Genomic DNA, 17,178 nt, shown 5'->3' on the forward strand with positions numbered 1-17,178 from the left:
CTGATCTGTATTTAATACAAACATTTTCTCATTTCCTCCAAAGACATTGGATCTAAGGGCTTGTCTACACTGGGGAGTTTTACACTGACATAAAATTGCACTAGTATTGCACTGGTGAAAACATGTTCTGTGCACACCCTGCACTGGGGTAGAAAGAGGATTGCATCAGTGTAGCTTTCCTGGCTTTGACAACAAGGTAAATTGCACGAGTGCACATCGCTTGTTTACCCTAGTGTGGCGTGTGTGCAGTGTCATCTTTGTAGTTACATTAGTACAGTATTCCCCAGTGTAGACCAGCCTTATAAGGAAACGTGACCAGCAGGCCATTCCCATAACATCTTGTTAGGCCTGGTCCACACTAACCCCCCACTTCGGATTAAGGTACGCAAATTCAGCTACGTTAATAACGTAGCTGAATTCGAAGTACCTTAGTCCGAACTTACCGCGGGTCCAGACGCTGCAGGCAGGCTCCCCCGTCGATGCCGCGTACTCCTCTCGCTGAGCTGGAGTACCGGCATCGACGGCAAGCACTTCCGGGATCGATCCCAGAAGATCGATCGCTTACATCCGGACCAGGAAGTAAGTATAGATGTACCCTTAGATTATTGAGTCCCTTTAACAGCTCTTTGAGAGAATGTTTCATTGTCATGCAAATGAAAATTAGTTTCCAAGCAGGCTAATTTCTACATAGCAAAACATACAGAGCACAGTATTCCACTCCCCAGAATTTATATAGCACATACAGTTTATATCACACAGACAAGACACTAACCCTCACATGGTTACTAAAGGAAAGTGAGAGAAAGTTTGCCTCTGGTGGTCTAGTAGTTTTGATATGCACTGACATGTGGGAGATGCAGATTTATTTACCAGGCCTAGTCCCTCACTCCCTGGGTGGTGGTGGTTATTATTTGCCATAGCACCACTAGAGATAGGCACTTTCCAAACACTTAGGAAGGACAATTCCTTCTCCAAGGAGCTCAATTCTAATTCTGATTGAGAGTGGACAGGAACAGAAGACGGGCCTTGTAGGGGGAGTTATAGAAGGGCAAAGAAAATCTTGTGGAAATTCTCAAGTCTATGACAGAAACATGAAACATTCCTTAACGAAACCAAAAATAAGTTCAAGATGATAGTGGGGGGTTGTTGACACTTTGAGAAGTTTCAAGCTGAAGTGAATTTTTATACCTGAAATGTAAAGCTGTCAAAAACAGAGTTTCTATGGAAACAAATAGAGCCTTAATTACGGTATATCGGCACAGGAACGCTGGTATAATGAGAACTGTGTAAACTCAGAAATGCCATCAAACAATAGCAGGTAGCGAATGATCTCAGATATTAACTCAACATATAATGAGAAATACTGAGGTGCACTTTCTCCAGACAAGTACCATAGTTATTTTGGATGGAATGGGGCCTTTGATGACCAAATTGGTGTATACAATTGCATTAGCAATTCAGCTGATACCTTATTGAGGATTAGTGATCAGCTAGCGGTGGCAGTCTGTCTGTGATGTGCCAGTGGTGATATTTGTTCTGCTTTGCTCTTTATTCTAGTTACAAAAGAAGAAAAGCACAAGTTTGACAACTGACAGCACAGAGAAGTGAAAAGAAAAACACTCTGAGCTACACAAAAGTCACAAGGTGAGTTTGTTTGTTTTTTAAATATTTTAAAAGTAGACACACATGGACAGAAGATGGTGCAGCTCAACTGACTTCAGCGAACTTTTCCCTTCTTGTGCCCATAGAGAATTTGGCTGGAAGTCCATAGACATATGATGAAGTTTTAACAACCACCCTTTTCTGGAAAATGATTCACAGCAGTCCCCCCCCCCAAAAAAAGTAATTCTGATTAAAGTACTAAATACCTGTAGGCAGCCATATGACAATTACAGCATAATCTAACTAATCTTTGTATCCTAATATTTATGGGTCAGTGGGTGTAGCAGCACATGCTTTGTTTACCTAGCAGTATTCCAGAGATTATGACCTAACAGTGTATTTATCTATATAATCATCTGAATTTTATTATGTTTAGTTGACATTTAATATATTTGATCTGAATTTCCCTTCTGTACCAAAACAGAACTGATGAGACCTTAAAGGTCTGTTGTGTTTGTTCACGGAGTGGATTGATGCAGCTAAGTATCATGGGATCCTTCAGCCCGGAGGAAAGATGGTAGAAAGCCGCCGAGACCATGGCAAGAACGTATTTTCTAAGAACTGTTGCTATCCTCATGGACGCAAAAAAAGGAAACTTTGATGTATAGATTTTTTTTATTTTTCAACTGCTCTTCTAAATAATATATTCTTATACAAACTTGAGTGCTGTAATTATTTCCTTTCATAGATGTGTCTATAAAGAACTGCTCCTGTTCCCAAAGAAAAATGTTTTCATAATATGTATATGGAGGAAGGGGTTGGGTGTTGGACTTTTTAAAGGAGCCATTTTATAAACATTTGTGTGTGGTATAGTGTGTGTCATAACAGTAAGAACAGAAAAATGCTTTATTATTCATGTATGGTTATGTAAATATTAGGAGCCAAATCCTGCCCTGGTGTATACCCACAGGACACTAACCCTCACATGGTTACTAAAGGAAAGGGAGAAAAAGTTTGACTCTGGTGGTCTAGTAGTGTTGATACGCACTGACATGTGGGAGAGGCAGGTTTATTTACAAGGCCTAGTCCCTCCCGCCCCTGCCACCCTACTGAGGGCCAGATTGTGACTGATCCCTGTGCAGGAGTACAAGGGAGGAGGAGGAGGGGTAAGGAACCATTGTTTCTTGTGCCCCTGCTGCAGGGGTTAGCCACAATCGTAGTCCTGGAGCAATCCTGAGTGCAGGAACTGGTCCCTGCTAGCACTGGCTGGGACACTAGCTGCCAGAGTTGGCCAGCTGCACAATGGAGTCCCCCTGCTGGGGTGTATCCATGGTTGTGCTCTGTCTGTGTGTCAACGGCCCTCTTGGCTGACACATGGGGAACTGAACAGGAGATGTCCAAACTAAAAACATGAGCTGCTACAGCTTGAGCTAAATAGCCAAAGCTCTGTAGTTAGGGACTGCAACAACTCCTATCCTCTGTGTATCAACACAGAGGGGCAGATGTAGCACATGTTCACCCAGGGTTACATCTGCACACAAGGGAATTCCAAGCGGCATGCGCAATAGTGCCAGTGCTGGAGTGGTGCTCCTCCATTCCACCCCCAATGAAGGTTCATGGCTAGAAGCCTCAATGGAGCCTGGAACGGGGTTCCACATGTATTACCGAGGGCAGAATTTGGCCCTAGCTTTTTAAATCTTCACATGACAGAAGTGTAAGAAGTATTGCACTGTAGCTTTCACATAGGTATGCTTTTAATCAGACTGTTTTGGTGGAAGAAAACAGGCTGCCATTTCTGTGCTTTGTCTCCTAGGTTATTCTGTGGTTGTGCTATAAATATGCAGAGTAGCACATAAGGAAGGCATGGTGCCCACGAATGCTCGTGTTTCTCTTTGAAGGGCACACACACTGAAGCCATATGTCTGCAAGCTCCAAAGCTGCATGTGAAGTCTTAGCTCATTTTAAAAAGAAAGAAGAAGGTGGGTGGCTAGTCCTTCTTCCTCATGATACAGGCAACACTTTGGGAATCTCAGGCTTTCCTTTCTAGGAGTACCAAGTGACTAACACTTGCTCTTTTCAGCACTGAATAATAATCCTTACCTCCTTTTTGTACAGTGCTTTGGCATTTCAAAGCCTTTATTCTTCTCTAGTTTGTGTTTGTTAATTCTCAGCTTAACATTGTTTCTCCTGGGGTGGATATCCCAGTATTGTGATCTGCTCTCCAGTCCTCCACAGTCTGGACACCTCCTTGAAATTTCCAATTCTTTCCCGTCTTCCTGCTTGGCTGCCCCACTAGCAGAACCACAGTGGGTGGTGCTGACTTTTTCTGTTGTAAATTGGATGATAGCCAGAAGCAAAGCCTGGATTTGAACACCCCGACAAGGAAAGGTTCTAAACCCAGATTCAGATGCAAGTTATACAAATACCTTCATAATACAATGATCCAAATACCCCTGAACTCTGTGATGTTTGAGAACTGAATCTGAATTTTGCAGCTACCTGTCTTTAATAAATATTATACTCCAGAGTTCATGATGAACCAGATTCATTTTGCTGTGGAGTTCCTGGTTTCTTTTCACAAGGGAATCAAATTTACCATCTCCAGTTAAGTGGATTTCCTCCACAAATCAGCCCCCAAAGCAGATGTGCTGTGTAGTAATTACAAACAATTGCTTTAGGATATACCAAGTCCTGCATTCAACCAGAGCATTAAATGAGAAAATCTCTTGTAATAAGACCACCTCACCTAACTCATAATAAAGATTTTTAAGTGTTTATTATTATGTTGTGTTACCTCAGAGATTTCATTTCAATTGAAAGGCTCTTCAGCAAACCAAAGCTCTGACTCTCCAAGCAGAGTGCTTGCTTAACTTTACACACATGATAGTCTCATAGACATTAATGTAACTCCACACATGCATAAAGTTAAGCGTGTGCATAAGCGTTTTCAGGATCAGGGCTCATCATGAGCTTGAGCCTTCTCCCATTGAAATCAATGAGAGTTTTGTAATTGACTTAAGTGGGACCAAGCTAATTCCCCATCGCGTTTAAGGGTAGCCTGAAATCTCGGATTTACTTCTGAAGGGAGATCACTATAAAGGACACTGGTGCAACGCTTCTGGCTTTAATGTAGGTGCATCAGTATTACTGAGAGGAGAATTTGGCTCTTACTTACTCAAGCATATGCTAATACCTATAATATATAATATATGTGTGTGTTGTGTGATCTCAAATTCTTTTTCCTCTTCCATGCACTCTCATTTAGGTGAGCTTTCTGTTGACAGAGTCATTTTTCCCTTTGGGTATGATGGTGAAGAGAGTATCCAACTCTCTCTATCTTGTAACATATACTGCAGTTAACTAAAGGAACATGCAAAGTGCAGACAGCTGTTTAGACAAAATGCAAACAAGACCCCTTGTTTTATTAACCAGCTACTGATAAAAACTGGAAGGCCCCATCACTTATTTTGCCCCCTCGGTATTTGTAGTGTTTTCCAAGCAGTCCCTGTCCAATTTATGTTTAAACATGGTGATTGGAAGGCATCCTCTCTTAATTCTAGTTTTCACCTGTCTTTCCATAATATTTGATATTGTGATTCATATGTAAATGAATGGATTTGATAAATCCTGGCAATCAGCCCTTTCAATTGTCATGCATTTTCAGTCTGACATTTGAAATCTATACTTAGCATAAAAATGGAGCTTTTGGAGGCACCCAGACAGGCATCTGAAGTGTGATTTAGTCTTTTTTTTTTCTAACCCAGTCAAGTATATATCTATGAATGTTATATTGTAATATTATTTTTGACTCTGTGTTATGTGCCTTACAAAATGTTACACTGTCTGCTGCTCATATCCTTTGAGCATCATTATTATCCTGAATGCATTCCAGCCCGGTATTTTTACCATTATCCTTAGAGCATAGGCAAATACAAAAGAATTTATATCTGTTCCACATTTTTGGCTTGGGAAACCAAGCTAGGGCTCTGTTTTGTTTTTAAATAGAGAGATTTCCCACGAGTCCTGTACACACTTCACTCTTGCGCAGCATATTTCTAATCAGATCAAAGTAAGGTCGTATATCATAACTACATAGCTGGGAAAGAGACAGCTTTAAAAACTTGAATACTCCACAGCAGTCAATTTTAAATGAAAGTTTAGTGCATGTTAAATACATGGACTATGTAATGCCAAATAAATATCTGTACGTGGAAATTGCTAATATCAGAGCTGCCTCTGCGGTGTAATAATAATAGCATCTGTTCCCTATGGCAGTGAAGCACAGTACTGGGTACTGAGGATGAACCCATCGTGAAAAGAAATGTCAGACAGTATTTAATTTTCCCATTTAAATCATGAGCTATTGTTCCAACCTGCCTCTCTGCTCCAGAAACATTGGAAGCTAGAGAAAGTCTTTGTGCCTGAGTTGTAATATTAAAAATTCATACACTTTTTATTACTCTCCTAATCTCATTGTTTTGTTACAATAATAACAATAATTAATAAATAATAAAAATAATAAAAGGTTTCAGGAGAAATACCCTAATTCTGGAACAAATTTTTCATAGAGTTGGGCAAAATCTTCCCTAGCTTGCTTATACCCCGTGTCATCTCATTGACTTCATTGGGGTTGGATGGGGGGGTAAGATTGGGCAGAATGAAGCTAGCTGCCACTGATTCCCTGGTGTAACATTAGAGGCACTTAATGCAAGGCTGGAGGGAGATTGCAAGAATTTTACACCTCTGATCCTGGGGCCCTTGTGGGCGGACTGGCCCTCAAAATAAACACTGGTTTCTAGAGGCCCCCAGGGGCTGTTCGCGCAGCTGGGAATCGGGCAGGAATAAGGTAACCTTGGCCACATGGTGTGCCCCTCCCCCCACCTGTTATCTGGCCAAATCCAGAAAGGGTGGCATATAAGGCTCTATATCACCTAAAGATTCCCCTGTGCATGGGGAATACTCCAGTGTCTAGATCTGCTGGGTAGGGCTGTTTTTTGCTGCCAAAGTGATGCAGTCTTCTCCACATACTGACGAATCAAGGCCTGCTGTGTTTAAAACATTGTTAATGTTTTCCCAGGCAACAAAGAAGTGAGTGGGAAGGTCTGTTCTTCTCAATTCCCCAGGTAAGCACAGAGTAAAAGTTAGTGACTGGGCTCTGAAGAACTGCACTAGAAAGCGGGCAATAAGTGCACCTATCACAGGAGAAAGGCCAACAGCCATAAACATGGCGGGCCCCAAATGTGCCCTCCCCTTCCTTAAAATATAGTTACATTTATAATGTTTCTCTGCACCCCTCATTTAGCAAAAATTTAAAGTTTACCAAAAATCAGAGCTGCAATAGTGTCAGTATAGCTTCCTGTCACATTGCAGTCTGCCCCGACTAAACTGAATGCAAGAAACGGGGGTTGGCATGTGGTGCAGTTATGCACAGGAGTCTGACTTACGTTCTCACCTCACTGCCTTTCCCAGTGGTTTTCTTTGCATGGGGTGGCATGGGTGTGAAATTCTTCCCAACTAGTATCCAATAAGTGTCATGTGCTTAGGGCTCAATTGTTTTGTTAAGTCCAAGTCTTGATCCCCTGCCCCAGGGGAGCTGTGGGATGGAGCACCCAGCCACACAGGGACAGTGGATGATGCACCGTCCTGTCAGCATGCTCGAGTCACCTTGACCTGTCAGCTCAGCAGGCCAGTACACTGGGAGTGAGGGGAGGAGACCATGCTCCCATCTCCTCCCTGGCATTTCTGGGATGTCTTGTGACTCCAGGGTCAGTCCCTGTACTTCCCTAGCACCTTGTCCTCGTTGAGTACCCCAGGTGAGTTATATGTTCTGTGAAAATATATTACCTTTTAGCACCTTTGCTGCCTTTCAGTTTCATTGATTGGCCCCTCATTCTTGTGGAGGGTAAACAGTAATGCCTGGTTTACCATTTTTATGCCCGTTGTTATTTTGTATAACCTATGTCATGCCTTGTTTTATTTATGTTCTTTCTAATTATATACACTCACATTAATATTAATAATATATTACTGTATGTATATATCATGTATCCTATTTATAATTAAGAATAGCCTAATAATCCTATTACATATCTGAAAAAAATATATAAAGTTTGAGTGAAAAGGCATAATTCCTAGATGGGAGGCTTGTGGTTCTAGTTGGGGGCTGGATATCAGGGTCTCCAGGTTATATTCCCAGCTGGACCTGGACCTGTGATGCTTGTACTGGTGGGTGTACAGGCCTCACACACACTCTTGCTATCTGTAGATGTTTTTATAATGCTGGACTTTCTCTGTTACAAGGGAAACTTAGAATCGGGAGGGTTTGGCAAATATGAACTGATTCTGTCTCAGCCAAAACTCGCTATAATTCTTCTTTTGAGGAAAAATCTTCCCCTTCCAAATGTTGTTGCTCCATGCTCCCTGCCCTGTCTGATAGAGACGGCAGATCTTCCCCAAAGGGGAGCTGCTCAATAGAAGGAATTTGGAATAGCTATATTTCTTTCTTGAGTAAATCAATTTGCTGTCAGCAGGGGCGGCTCCAGGCACCAGCGCACATGCCTCGGGCGGCAAGCCGCGGGGGGCAGCCTGCCGGTTGCTGTGGGGGTGGCAGTGAGGGAGCCTTCAGCGGCATGCCTGCAGGAGGTCCACTGGTCCCGCGGCTTCGGCGGCAATTCTGCGGCTGGTACGCCAAAGCCGCGAGACCGGCAGACCTCCCGCAGGCATTCCGCCGAAAGCCTCCTGATTGCCGTGCTTGGGGTGCCAAAATACATAGAGCCGCCCCTGGCTGTCAGACCATCAGTGGTAATTCTGCTATTAAGATAGCTGGGGCATTTCTGCAGTCAGAAAAATGCAAAATTAAAATCAAAGTAAAATATATGTACCCTAGTCTGTGTGCTCAAAGCACAGCTGCTAACAACAGAATACTTTCCCAGGCAACCAGGCCATATGGGGTCAGCTGCTCCAGCCATATTGCTCCACACTGTAGTACTCATTCCAGCAGAGACCTGCAAAGCCTGCCAGCCACAGCAGCGGAGTGAGGGGTGCTTTCAAAGAGCCCTTAACTAATGCTGAGCTACGGTGCCCTGTTAGACACACATCCTCCATCTGACAGGCTGATCCACTGCAAACCACAGTTTTGGGGCTCTGGATAGTTCATTGCCAGGCACACTGGCCAACTGTTTATCTGCTGTTAGCCTGCCTAACATTTCCTGTTTGGACTTAACTAACATTAGCTAGAGAGCAGTTAAAAAGTTCCACATGATGAAAAGTGACATGGGGATACATAATAAATGCCTGATGGACCAAGTTCAGGTCACTCTGGCTGGAGTGCTCAGCAGATATCACTAAGCTGAATAGCAGGCAGTAGGAAGGGTTCTAAGCACATGCAAATAAATTGCCAAGTCAATGCAGCATGAAAGCCGCTAACATTTCCCTTTCCCATCTTGGTTCTGAAACTTGTTTTGCTCATTCCAATGTTTCCAATTCTTTTGTTGTGTTTTAAACAAACTTCCAGCTGGCTATAGAAAGAGTTCAATCTGCTTTTCAAATCATCAGGCTGACAACCTAGTCTAGTGGCAGTGTTTGGATCCTGCTAACATTAGTGCTGGCGGGTCTGTCTGCCTTTCCATTGTAAAAAGCCTTGTAGTGGGACTTTATAACTCAGGCTGTGGAAAGGATCATGTAAGATTGCAATTCTTTCTTAAAATGAAATTTTGAATGCAACTAACCTGAAACCCTTCGCGTAATCGCTTTTAAAAAAAATAAAATTTCTCTCCCACAGCCCCCCTCACTCCTTACTTCCCATTCATTCGCTTCTCCTGCTCACTCCTGGTGCTCCCTTTCCCACTCCACAGTCCCTATGGTCTTTCAGCCTGTCTCACACACCTAGGCTTTGCTGTCTCCATAGCTGCAATTCCTCACCATTGCACCTCCGCCGGCATTAGGAATGGTGGAAGCTGTTGTGTCAGCAAGACTCAGGCATTTTTATTTCTGTGTCATCTGACCCTGATCAGCTGATACATTCTGCTTCCCATATTGGTTATCTGCTTTTTGGCTGCTTATTGCTAATCAGGCTTGTTCTACTAGACGCTGTGGTTCTAGACTGATGTTTGGAAATTTCACCAAAGTGTCCTCGCGAAGTGAAAGAAACCTTTGACACTGAAGAAGAGGTAAGGAAAGAAAGGTCAGGGGGTGGCCCAATAAGGATGCATGGTGAAAAGGGCATGGACTAAAGGGTCGTCTCCGACCAGGGCTATTGTAGGCAGAGCTGTGGGCCTCTGGATGCACAAGAAACATCTGATGACTGAGGCCCAGATTTGTAAAGGTGTTTAGATGTTGCAGCACTCAACATTGCAACACCTAACTGATGTACGCGCCTAAATCACATTTTCAAAAGGGATTTAGGCACTTATGAGCCAATATGCCCTGGACAGTCAGGACCTAAATCTCTTTTGAAAATAAGATTGAGACTTCAAAATCGGTGCCATGCTGAGCATCTCAGTGCCAAAATGCCTTTGAAAATCTGGGCCTTAGAGCTTGGTCCTGCCCTCACTGAAGTCAACGGCAAAACTCCCATTAGCTTCCAGAGTGTAGGATCAAGCCACTGAGGAACAAGGTTTAACAATTATAAGGTGACAGTCCTCAAGGGATATTATTATTTGGTTAGCACAGTTCAATTACTGTAAACTGGCATGTACGCTTCCCGTATAGTGCTACTGAACTAACAAATAAAAATCTAGTAGCCAGGGAAGTGATGACTAACAGCTTTGGTTTGAACAGGGCATAGCATGATCAGCTGTTGTGCAAGCTTCCCCACACAGCTCTGCCTATGCTCCTTAATCCCACCCAACACCTCTCTGCTACTCAAGTCCTACACCTACCAATTTAATTCCCATGTGAATGGGTCCTTCTAACTTCCAAGGACACGAGCAACTTTCTAGGGCAGCTGCCCATGGATCCTGCCTTGAAGAGCTCGTCCGCCGTCCCACCTTTAGAGTTGTGGTTCTTACACTACCAACGTTTTCTTGCGCTGGCTCACAACAGATGTTGCTGCCTCTACTGGATTGTTGACAAGCTCAGGAAGCCCAACGACAGGATGGTTAGACTAATAAGGGGGAGGGCAACAGAGTTAAGACTTTTATAAATTAATGGGAAAAAATCAGCATCGGTCCTATGAGAACTAGCTCCATCTATTCTCCTCCGAGTGCTCTGCACTGGGGCTGCCACCAGATCTGGCTCTAAGGGCCTGATTGACAGAGGAGCTGAGTTGAAGTCAGTAGGAGCTGAGGATACTCAGCATCTCTGAAAATTGTGTCTATATCATTGCCGACTACGTTTTGCTCAGGATGGCTAAATTGGGTCCTGATCCCGCAAACCCTCCATGTTCAGAACTCCCATTGCTTTCAATAGGAGTTCGGCTCACAGAAGACTGGCAAGATCTGGCCTTTGATCTCTGAGCCATTTGTTCAGGTCAGTGGGAAGAAATGGCTCATTTTTCACTTCCTGAAGGAGGCTTTGTGGACCACGATCAGCATCCAGGCTCAGCTGAAGTTGCAACAGTCTTTTCACGCAGCCAAGGTGATAACTACTTTGTATTTTCATGGGTGATTTGACTGTTGAGCAGTTAAGACCGCTCTGTGATGAAGTGTGTATTGCTGTGAGATGACAGGTATTTATACAGTATGTTCCAGTTAAGATTGACCACGTAAAACTAATCTCTGATTTAATTTTCTCCCAATGATTTACAATTCTGTTTATTGTGTCATCCTTCACACGCATACTTTGCCCTTATACAGCCCTTTCCATCTCCGAATCTCAGAGGGCTCTACAAACATTACGTAAAACTCACAATACCCTGTGAGTTGGGGAAAGCTTATCACCGCTCTTTTACAGACCGGTAAACTGACAGAAAAATTAAGGGACTTCCCCAAGGCTGCAGATCCATTCAAATGCAGAGCCTGGAATAGAAGCCAGGAGCCTTAGCTCTCTGCTCCTCGCTCTAGCCACTATAGAGAATACTTGACCCTGACAATCCTCATCAATCTTCTCTCGTCTTAATCCTCCTCTCTCCCTAGGCCCATGGTTTCCTTTTGATTCTACTCATGCAGTGCCTTAACTAGCCACCAGAACTAAGAGGACCCTGGCGACTCTGCAACCTTTTGCTCAGATCTCTCCCATGGGGGTAGCTTCAGTTGTTAGTTCCCCCTCTCAGGTTGCTAGAACAAATATTGCAGTAGTGTATAAGGTTACCCAAGGTGGAGAAACAGTGCTAGATAAGAGCACCTTTATGAGCATAAATGTTTTGTACCTGTCCCATGAGGCAATGAGAGGCCAATGTAACCCATCCAGAGCTAGAGAAATAAGTTTCTAGAGCATATAAGACAAAAAGTCTAAAACACTAAGTACCTGCAGGAGGGTCATTAGGTTTATATGCACATGTTGTAAATTAAAATGTTACTTCTTCCAGGCTGTTTTTAAGGACTTTGTTCTTCCTAGTCATAGTTGCCACTCCCTTTACAGTAAGGGGCAGATCCTCAGCGGGTATAGGCCTAGCTCTGTTGTCTTCAATGGATATAAACTGATTTACATTTGCTGACGATCAGGCCCATTGATTTTTTTTTCAAGATAATTAATTTGATTAAATGAAAAGTTTTCTTTTTTTTAAATATTTCTCTCCCCATTTCCCCCCATCTCCTCCTTTTTCAGTGGCAAAATGAAAAAAGGACAAAGGGGGGACAAAAAATTGTTGGTTAAAAAAAATCATGAAAAATATAGGAAACAAACAAAAAGAGTTGATCCTTTTTTTAAATTTTCAGAATGAAAATAACAGGTAAGCAGCCCACACGCTGTTCCCACACACTGCCCCTTCATTCTGCCATAACTGACACATAAGCAGCTCTACTGGGTGTGAAAGGCTATTTCATTCACCACGCCTATTCATTCACCACGTCTGGTCCTCTCTGCTGAGACTGTCAAACAAGGTGACAACTGTGTGGTGAGATATTTTTTGTGCTACGGATCTGTGTTCACTTTAGGATTTGAACCAAGCTCACCAGCTCAGTTTAACATATAAACTGATAATGCCGAGTTGATCTGAACAAATGTAGCAGAGTTTCAGATAAGTTATGGTTTGCCTTCACAGCTTTTGTCAAGGAAGGAATCTGAAAATGGGAATGGATTGAGGGAGAACCTCCATTTGCAGCACACATTTTAGTAAGTTGAAAAGTTCAGGCATCCCCCTTGTTTATTCTTTTGAACTTTATGACACCAGTCATTTTATTTCTTAATTCATCCTTTAATTTTGTGGGAGAAATGTTGCACCCTCAAATAATGGCCCCCTCCATTTTGCACCTGCAATGAATTGCAGGCATTTGTATATCCGCACTGAGTCCCTTTACAGCAATCAGGCCCAGTGTATGCCCTAGACCTAAATACATACAAATAAAGTAAATGCTACACACACATTAAAAATGTATTAAACTTGATTAAAATAAATTCTGTTTTATTCCTTTCCCTTTGTATCAAAGAGTTTGGGGGAGAAGGTTCTTATTTTTCCATAACAACAATCATCAACAGCAGAGGAGTCCTCAATGAGCTTACTTTATTCCTTCTTCTTCTTTTATAAATGAGGTTAAATATATTATTCACAATGTAATAAGCTTATAACACCTCCGAACTTATCTCTGGGACAAAGGTCTCTTCTCATCCCTAGTTGTTAAAGGTTAACTGGAGAGATAATAGTTATCTTTGAAGACATATTGCACAGGGAGGGGGATTCTGTGGCATGACTTGTAAGAGGAATTCAGTGTTTGCAGAGTAAGAATGGTATTTACAGACAGTAAAGCGAATAACAACCAACTGCCCATTGTTACAAAAGAGGGAGAATTCTTCATAGTGTTACAGGAGATGATTCACTCTCCATGTTGTGGAGGTCAAGTTCTAAGCCTGTGGGTTGGAAGAAGCTTGCTTGCTGTATTAATTTGATCCCTGTGTCATTTTAGGGTTCTGTAAAATGTAAACTATCACCAATAAAAACAACATAGAAATTAGCCCACTTGGTTGCAGAGACAGACTTTGCAGTATGAAGTGATGCAATGTAGACTTCCTGAGACAACAGACAGACATCTTGAACCAATCACCCTAAAGAGTGGGTGACTTGGCCCCATTCATTTCAGTTCATTACATTAGCTCTGAAGCCTAATGGTAATGTTATAAACGTCAACAATGATAACTGTTTAACTGGTGATTATTTTAACAGAAACACCCAGCTAATGTGCTTAGCTCCGTGGCACCATCTTTTCTGTCCCAGGCTCTCAGGCCAAGATCCTCAAAGGTATTTAGGCACCTAACTCCCACTGAAGTTTGGCACCTAAAAAACATTGAGGATCTGATCCTTAGTGCCTGCGCCTTCCTTCTGACTCAGTCCTCATCAAGAGGATTGAGCAGGTGGAAGATAAATCAACTACTGCTGGACTTCCCCACTCCCTGTTCAGAAGAAGGGGGAAGAATAAAAATAACAACATTTTTTTCCTGTACTTCTGCGCCCCCACCCCACCCCCATCAGAAATGTCATTATCTGTTTCTGAGTCACTGATAACTCAGAATAAATTGATCTTGAATGTTTACAGATCAGTGTCCTGACAGATAAAGCATAAGATGGGGTACAGACCACCAACTAACACTAGGGAACAGGATGACTGATTCCTATACTTGGTACTTTAAAAGGATCAGTTTCACAAAGCTGCAAACAATTATGGGCCGAGTCAGCTGAGAGGAAGAATTGAATTAGAAAAATGTGAACCATAATTAGAAATCATTTAATAACACCTTACTAGATGCCCAAAAATCCACAATCCCACAACTGAGGAAGAAGGCTATGCTGGTTAAAAACACAACTTGGTTTAGAAGGAAAGTGAAGGCAGCTATTAAAAAATAACAAAATTATATATAATAAATGGAAGAAAGGGGAAGTTGAGAGTAATGAATATAAATCAGAAGTTAGAAATTGTAGAAAATTTACAAGGGAAGCAAAGGAACATCAGAAGAAATCTATGGCTGGCAGAGTTAAGGACACTAAGAAGGGTTTTTTAAAAAAAAATAGAACAAAAAGAATCCTGACAATGATATTGGTCTATAACTAGTTGGAAATGATAGAATTATCAGTAATAATGCAGAAAAGGCAGAAGAGTTCAATAAATATTTCTGTTGTGTATTTGGGGGGAAACAGATGATATAGTTGCATGATATGGTGATGATAATGCTTTCTCCATGCCATTAGTATCACTAGTGGATGTTAAACAATAGCTACTAAAGTTGAACTTTTTAAAATCAGAAGGTCCAGATAACTTGCCTCCAAGAGCTTTAAAACAGCTGGCTGTGGAGCTCGCTGGACCATGAATGTTGATGTTCAATAAGTATTGGAACATTGGGAAAGTTCCAGAAGACTGGAAGAAAGCTAATGTTATGCCAGTTTTTAAAAGGGATAAATGGGATGATCCATGTAATTATTGGCCTGTCCGCCAGATATCGCTCCCAGGCAAGATCAGGGAGCAGCTGATATGGGACTCAATTCCTAAAGAATTAAAGGAAGATAATTTAATTAATGCAAATCAACATGGGTTTACAGAAAATAGTTCCTGTCAAACTAACTTGATATCTTTTTTGATGAGATTTCAAATTTGGTTAATAAAGCTAATAGCATTGCGTTAATATACTTGGACTTCTATAAGGCATTTGACTTGATACTGCATGACACTTTGATTAAAAAATTATAATGATATAGAATTACCATGGCACACGTTAAATGGATTAAAGACTTGTTCACTCACAAGTGTCAAATTGTAATTGTAAATGAGAAATTGTCATTGAGTGGCTGCATTTTCAGTAGGGTCCACAAGGATCGGTTCTTGGCCCTATGTTCTTTAACATGGTTATCAGTGACCTGGAAGAAACATAAAATCATCACTGATAAAGTTTGCAGATGACTCAAAAAATTGGGTAGTGGTAAATAATGAAAATGAGAGGTTACTGACACAAAGCGATCTGGATTGCTTGGTAAACTGGGCACAAGAAAACAGTATGCATTTTAATACTGCTAAATGTAAATGTATACATCTAGGAACAAGGACTGTAGGCCATACTTACAGAATCGGGGACACTATCCTGAGAAGCAGTGACTCTGAAAAAGATTTTGGGGGTTTGGTGGATAATCAGCTGAACATGAGTTCCCAGTGACTCTGTGGCCAAAAGGGCTAATGCAATCCTGGGATGAATAAAGAGGGGAATCTCAAGTAGGAGCAGAGAGGTTATTTTACTTCTGTATTTGGCACTGGTGCAACCACTGCTGCAATACTGTGTCCAGTTCTGGAGCCCACAATTCAAAAAGGAGGTTGATAAATTGGAGAGGGTTCAGAAAAGAGCCACGAGAATGGTTAAAGGATTAGAAACATGCCTTACAGTGATAGATTCAAGAAGCTCAGTCTATTTAGCTTAACAAAGAGTAGGTTAAGCTCGGGTCATCTGTCATCTGTAACCAATCTCTGGAGACTTGATCACGTTCTATAAATATCTACATGGAACACAAATATTTAATAATGGGCTCTTCAATCTAGCCGAGAAAGGTATAACATGATCCAATGACTAGAAGTTGAAGCTAGACAAATTCAGCCTGGATATAAGGCATAAATTTTTGACAATGAGGATAATTAACCACTGGAACACTTTACCACGGGCTGTGGGGGTTTCTTCATCACTGGCAATTTTTAAATCAAGATTGGCTGTTTTTCTAAAAGCTATTCTCAATTAATTACTTTGGGGAAGTTCTGTGCCTGTGTTACACAGGAGGTCAGACTGGATTATCACAATTGTCCTTTCTGGCCTTGGAATCTATGAATCACTGACGTCTGCTGGTGCAGCTGGTGAGGAGCAGCTGTCTCTCAATCACCTCCCTTTTAAATGCTCCACCTGCCAGTGCTCTAAGAGAGGTGGTGGAGGAGAACAGTATTCATTATGGTAGAGCCACCACAGAGTCTGGGCAGCTCTCTGTGGAAGATTTCCCATTGGAGTCTGCACTGAGGTGAGATTGGGGAGGAGAACTCTTCCTTGGCCCCTTTTGGGTAGTTAGCACCCACAGGGTGATAGTAGAGTGTAATGCTGGTGTGCCCAGAGGGATTATACCCAGAAGCTTCTTGCGCCCTCTCACTTGAGCACCCACTCAGAGCCCACTGTATAACAACTATAGTAACTATATAAAGGCCCCATTCTACCCTCAGTCCTTGTGCAAAGTTCCCATTGACATCAGTGAGTTCTGGTGTGCTGGGACCCATATCTTATGCTAAACTTATAGCCATGGTGCCAGCCTTCAAAATGAAATATGGACCTCCCATAGAATGTGTCTGATGCCCCTGCCCTACAATTTGTCACACCTAGGATACTAAAGGCCCTACAGAACTAAACCAGGTTCTCTCAGTCACAACCAAGCTCTGGGAATTCTAGAATAACCAGGTTACAGTAGGGTGACCTGCTGGGCAAGGTCAAAAGAGCTTACATCCTCTACAAGCTGCCATGGAGATGGTGGAG

The 17,178-nt window shown here is 42.2% G+C and overlaps 1 protein-coding gene across 3 annotated transcripts in view; it reads left to right on the forward strand.

Moving 5' to 3' along the window:
* Positions 1-1,608, forward strand: part of PDE9A (phosphodiesterase 9A) — a 91,849-nt gene extending 90,241 nt beyond the window's left edge. For all 3 annotated transcript variants that reach the window (XM_065406595.1, XM_065406603.1, XM_065406610.1), the window contains one exon: positions 1,558-1,608. In XM_065406595.1, the coding sequence (XP_065262667.1) occupies positions 1,558-1,608 (51 nt within the window). The remainder of the gene's footprint in view (positions 1-1,557) is intronic.
* The last annotated feature ends 15,570 nt before the right edge of the window (positions 1,609-17,178 follow it).

The sequence above is a fragment of the Emys orbicularis genome, chromosome 1 (assembly GCF_028017835.1).
Source record: "Emys orbicularis isolate rEmyOrb1 chromosome 1, rEmyOrb1.hap1, whole genome shotgun sequence".
In the NCBI taxonomy this organism is placed as follows: domain Eukaryota; kingdom Metazoa; phylum Chordata; order Testudines; family Emydidae; genus Emys; species Emys orbicularis.